The sequence below is a fragment of the Arachis hypogaea genome, chromosome 4 (genome assembly GCF_003086295.3).
Source record: "Arachis hypogaea cultivar Tifrunner chromosome 4, arahy.Tifrunner.gnm2.J5K5, whole genome shotgun sequence".
Lineage (NCBI taxonomy): Eukaryota > Viridiplantae > Streptophyta > Magnoliopsida > Fabales > Fabaceae > Arachis > Arachis hypogaea.
Window position 1 is genome coordinate 106941411 of NC_092039.1, and position 6166 is coordinate 106947576.

Consider the following 6166-nt stretch of genomic DNA (forward strand, 5'->3'; position numbering starts at 1 on the left):
AAAATTTGTATTTTGTTTATGTTTAAAAAGTTAGAGAAATATAATCTGAATAAGTTCACAGGCAAATTCTTTAATGTTGTGCTAATTCCCTTTGAGTTTGCATGTATTTAGTTTCTGTTATATATACTAAAAATTTATACCTTAAAATTGAAATCTTTTGAAATACCTCTTTTAAAGGCAATGAGATGATTTGCCACATGACATTACTGCAAAGCTGGATTCTTTAGGAAGTACACCAACTTTATTGCGCGGAAGGCCATATTCTTTCGATAATCATGATTTCCAAAAAAAAAAACATGAGTTTGAATTAACTGAAATTGTTCCTTATAAAAGTCTATTTGATTTGTCTTCTCTATTTATTTGTCGCACAATATTTTTTTTTAGTTCATAAGTAATAATGCACTTATACACAATAGTTTCAATTTAGCATTTTTGCTTTTTAATTTGATTGAATGTTATTTATTTTAATTACTTTTTAATAAATTAAACAAAAATAAAAAATAGCACAAAATAAAAGAGAAAATTATTGGTTATTATGAAATAAAAAAAGTCTATTAAAACCAAAAAAAACCAATAACGAAAATAAAAGAAGTTGGTGGCGGTTTATAGAACTGCTGCCAAAAAGATTGCAATATTATATTTGTGTTTTGATTTTAGTGATAGTTGTTTCGGCTGCAATATAACCACTGAATTTTTAAACATTGTTGGCATATTGTGGCGATTTAAAACTGTTGCTAAAGAATAGACAATTTTAATTTCGAAAAAAATTATGTTTTACGTTGATTATTACAGTAGTTTACAGAAATCACCATTATCTACTGCAACTTGTGTAGTGTATTATTATTGGTAGGCTTAAGAGCCCCGTAAATAGTATAATTGCACGATAAGATAAGATAATAATATTGAACTTTTTGTAATTTAACTCTTTGCTAGTTAAAACTTGATTTGATGAAATGGCAAGATTCACAATTTTTTTTTATAATTATCAAATCATGTGCCACCTCTAAAGAAATTAGATAAAATACATGTTTCGAGTATTAACATATATGAAGGTGTAGAGTTCTACAACTAAAGTCATTCATAACACTAATCACAAGTTGCTAATTATTATTACTCTATATTTCTATTGTATTTGTTATAGAAATATAATTATCATATGTCTCTTCTTTTATTAATTTAAGTTTTTTAAAAAAGTAGTTTTTTTGACATGATATTAGAATTTATATGACCAAAAATTTAGAATCTGATTTTTGTTATTTTTCAAAATAAAAACTATCATAAAGACAAATAAAAATAAGCTAATGCAAAAAATTTATGCAAATTAAAAAAAAAAGACTTTTGTATAATAGCAAATAATTGATTTTTCTTCCGATACAAGTTAGTGAGAGGAATATTTGTAATAATTCCGTTTATTAGTGGTGTATAAATACGTGAGGCACTTCATGGGATCAAAATAAGCACAAATAAACCATAAGCCTCGACATACATAGACCTTGAGAATTTGATTCTAATTGTAATTCCTTCACAATGTCCATTTACAAAATTGTTGAACACTTTTTCTTATTATTCTTGTTTATAGGGATAATAGTGTCAGCTCAATTGTCCTCTGATTTTTACTCAACAACATGTCCGAATGTTCTTTCCACCATTAAAACACAAGTAGATTCTGCTGTCAACAACGAACCTCGCATGGGAGCATCCCTCCTTCGTCTCCATTTCCATGATTGCTTTGTTCAAGCAAGTCATCTTTCACTACAAGTCTTTTAATCATTTTTATTATTTTATTATTTCATCTTTCTTTTTTTATTTATTTATTCAATAACAATCGATTGTAAAAACATAAAACGAATACAAAACTATCCAAAATAGTTTTTCATTAAGGATACATGTGACCATTTATTTTTATAAGGATAAGTTAAAAATATAGTCTTTCGTATATCTTTTTCTATCAGTTAAATTTTTTAGGAGAAATAGTTTTATAACAGAGTCATTACTTAAACCTAATAGTAAATATGTATATAATGACTATATTCAAAATCTAAAAAAATTATACCATTTAAAATTCATACCAATTAATTATTGATTGATTTTTATTATTCTTTTTCGAATTTATTTTTGATATATTTCTTAATACATAAAAAAAAATCATATATGCCACCTTTTATGTAAGAATTAAACTGATGTACTAAATCAAAACAAACTTGTTTACAAATATTATGCCTTTTGTGTCTAAGGATTTCCTGCAGTACAACAGTGATTTAGAAAGAAGCCTAAATAAATTCAATATCATATTAAAAACTAATTTTAAATTTGTTTGCCCTTAGCTTCAACAATTCTCATTTTGCTTGTTATAAATTGTTTCAGGGGTGTGATGCATCAGTGCTACTAGACGATACATCAAATTTCACAGGAGAAAAGACAGCAGGTCCAAATGCAAATTCAATAAGAGGTTTTGAAGTGATTGATACCATAAAGTCCCAAGTAGAGAGCTTGTGTCCTGGTGTTGTTTCTTGTGCTGATATTCTTGCTGTTGCTGCTAGAGACTCTGTTGTTGCTGTGAGTATATTTTTTAAAAAACAAAAATAAAATAATTATGTTATAATATTATTTATTTTGTGCATCTATTGGATTCATATTTTTTTTTTTATTATTGGATTCCTTAAGTAAGAGACTCAAATCAACTAACATTCATATTTCTTCTAATTAAGAAAGTTCTATTTGTCTACTAACTAGAATGGTGTAAAATCTTTGATTTAATTTGATTGTAGTTTTCAAACACTTTTTAACTCATCTTTATTTATTTATTTTTTTTTTGCCTAAATTTAACACAAGTGTCTCTAATAAATATCAAATTGAATATATACAAATATCATTGTCTTTTCCGTCTAATATAATAGAGAAACTAATTATTATAAGGTAAATTATATAATAGAAAGATAAATTTATAGATCTTTTCTTTTATGAGATGAAATAGTACTTAAGAAAATTAATATCTATATTTTGAACAATAATAATATAATAAAAAATAACAACAAAAAGAATTTATATTATCTTGATCTCTCTATACAACTTTAATCTATACAATATAATGTCTCTTAATATAATAATATATAGAATCTAACTAGGAAACTATTATTTGGCAGACAATTTTTTAAATTTGATTTTACCCTTATATCCACAATCTGACTCATTTCCAACACCACTCTTAAACCGTCAAAACTTCATTTGGCTGCCGACCATCCTCCGACACGGCCACGACCTTAAATCTTAATGTTTCGAAAAATAAAAATTAAAAATAATTTCAATAATAAAAAATTAAAATTGATTCTCTATATGTATTTTTATAATGGTGGCTATTCCAATAAAAATTTTATGATTGTCATCATGTGAAAATATTTTATTTTGACCATTAAATAATAAGTTATAAGACTTAAAAAGAGAAAAGGACAAATAGGTCTCTGACCTTTTATCCCGCAGATATTTTTATCGTTGACCATTAAAAAATATTTTTAAGTCTCTGACCTTCACAAAATTTGGACGGATCAGTCCCTGACGGAAGCATTTGGACGGATCAGTCTCTAACGGAGACATTTGAACGGAGGGATTGATCTGTCCAAATTTTATGAAGGTCAGGAATTTAAAAGTATTTTTCAATGGTTAGGGACAAAAATGTCCGCAGGACAAAAGGTCAGGGACTTATTTATCTTTTTTTCTAATTTTTATTTGAAGTAAAAGTGTTATCTTTATTTAAAATGTTGCTAAACAGATAAGTCACATTTTTTAAACAAAGATCAACATCATAAGATGTTTTTAGTATCTTCGTTGGAATAGTTGCCTTTTATAATATAATATAATATAATATAATGATATTTTTCAGCTTGGGGGGCCCAGTTGGACAGTGCGATTGGGAAGAAGAGACTCAACGACAGCAAGTTTAAGCTCTGCTAACTCAGATTTGCCAAGTTTCTCGTTCGATCTAAGTCAACTTATTACTGCTTTCTCCAATAAAGGTTTCACAACCCAAGAAATGGTTGCTTTATCAGGTAAATGCATCACAATATATATCTTTCAAACATTGTATATATGTAATGAATTTTAACTTATTTACTTATTTTTATAATCAGGAGCTCACACAATTGGGGAAGCAAGATGCTTGACCTTCAGACAAAGAATCTACAACGAGAGTAACATAGATTCCTCGTATGCAACATCATTGCAAGCGAATTGTCCTAGCGTAGGTGATGATAGCAATTTGTCACCAATTGACACCACAACTCCAACAACCTTTGACAATGCTTACTTCAAGAATTTGCAGAGCCAAAAGGGTCTCTTCCACTCCGATCAACAACTCTTCAATGGAGGATCCACCGACTCTCAAGTTACCTCTTATGGCAGCGACGCGCAAACCTTTGCCACTGATTTTGCTAACGCAATGCTTAAAATGGGCAACCTTAGCCCTCTTACCGGCACCACTGGCCAGATTAGAACCAACTGTGCAAAAATCAATTGATCAATTAAATTAATTAAGGATACTTTACATATAGTCGAATTAGAAAGGTGGATGAGATGAAGATAAACAAGAATAGAAAGACAGATGAATATTGAAAAAATTATATATGAAGTGGTTGAAAAAATTTAAGTATAAACAATTCTACAGCAAATATAGTATAGGAAAATTATCTCGTATACCTTTTTAAATGAGCGGAATATCGTATGCCTTGTATGAATAAGTTGCCAATGCTATATTTGTCTTATAGCGAATGATAGAAGGACCAAAATAACCCTACTTTTATAAATATATTCTAACAAATAATTGGCTCAGAAACGTAGTTGCTTAGTTGAGGAGTAACGGATAAAATAACGTGTAAAAATTAAGGTTCTGAAAATTGAACCAGTTATCAAATCGTTTTAATTATTGGTTTATTAGTTTATAAATTTAATCGGTTCGACCGTGGTTGAATCAAAAAAATTGTTTTGTAATAAAATAATAAATAAAGACATTAAAATATAATTATAATCTAATATAAACCTTAATTATTTAATGAAGAATTCTAACTAATGCATCTGAATAAATCAAGGCTTATGTAAAAATCATGACAGACCAACATTGTTATGCTATTCCTTTGATAGCCATTTGGAATTAGCACTAAACAATCAGTTTAAACAATTAACCACTTAGTAGTTAATAATGTTTAAAGTAATCAGCACTAAAAAATTAATCAACAACTAGCACTAAAGAATTAACCATTTAATGAAGAACTCTAACTAATGAAGAACTTTAACTAATGCATATGAACAAATTAAGACTTATGTAAAAATCAAACCAATACTGTTGTGCTATTCCTTTGATAGCCATTTGGAATCAGCACTAAACAATCAGTTTAAAAAATTAATCACTTAATAATTAATACTGCTTTAAGCAATTAGCACTAAAAAATTAATTAACAACCAGCACCAGCAACCAGCACAAAATAATTAATCATTTAATGAAGAACTTTAATTAATGAAAAACTTTAACTAATGCATCTGAACAAATCAAGGCTTATGTAGAAATCAGACCAACACTGTTATGCTATTCCTTTGATAGCCATTTGGAATCAGCACTAAACAATCAGTTTAAACAATTAATCATTATGGTAATCAGTGGCTAAGAGAATGGGGAGTTGAATCTTAACCCCTTTTTTTTAGTTATGCTTGCTGTCTGGTAGAAGCTTTGAGGAGATATTTTTGCTTTTTGTCTCGTACCCAACCAAGAGACTTTTTCTTTTTGTCTCATAACCAGGTAAGAGATATTTTTCAGTTTTGTCTCCTATGCAGCAGAAACAAAAATGGAGTAGAAGAGAGAGAAAATCACACCAAAATGTATCCTGGTTCAGCTGCTAAGTGCAATGCAACTTACATCCAGTCTCCATCACAACAATGATGAAATTTCACTATAATCATCTTTGATTATAGACACCAATTCTCCCTAGGAACTACCCTTCCTATCCGAGACAAGTCCAGAATCTAACCCCAATCCTGAACTTGACTTGGTCACCTACCAAGCTTTCAATTGCTAAGTGCTAACCCAACTTGCAAGGGGATTACCACAGAATCATGAAACACAACACAGATGAACAAAGGACCTCTAGGACATCTATGGCTTTTTTTTAATTTTGTATACTCT

At 28.7% G+C, this 6166-nt stretch overlaps 1 protein-coding gene across 1 annotated transcript; it reads left to right on the forward strand.

Moving 5' to 3' along the window:
- The first annotated feature begins 1438 nt into the window (after nucleotides 1-1438).
- On the forward strand, nucleotides 1439-4649 carry LOC112797152 (cationic peroxidase 1-like). The gene is made up of 4 exons (XM_025839957.2): nucleotides 1439-1737; nucleotides 2365-2556; nucleotides 3878-4043; nucleotides 4125-4649. The coding sequence occupies exons 1-4, from the start codon at nucleotides 1528-1530 to the stop codon at nucleotides 4508-4510; spliced, it is 954 nt and encodes a 317-aa protein (XP_025695742.1). The 5' UTR covers nucleotides 1439-1527; the 3' UTR covers nucleotides 4511-4649.
- The last annotated feature ends 1517 nt before the right edge of the window (nucleotides 4650-6166 follow it).

What these genes read in the sequence shown, in the direction of transcription:
- LOC112797152 (XM_025839957.2), top strand. Translation starts at nt 1,528, where the DNA reads ATGTCCATTTACAAAATTGTTGAACACTTTTTCTTATTATTCTTGTTT. An exon ending in TCCATGATTGCTTTGTTCAA is followed by an intron (nt 1,738 to 2,364) that starts GCAAGTCATCTT and finishes AAATTGTTTCAG; the next exon opens with GGGTGTGATGCATCAGTGCT. An exon ending in AGAAATGGTTGCTTTATCAG is followed by an intron (nt 4,044 to 4,124) that starts GTAAATGCATCA and finishes TTTTATAATCAG; the next exon opens with GAGCTCACACAATTGGGGAA.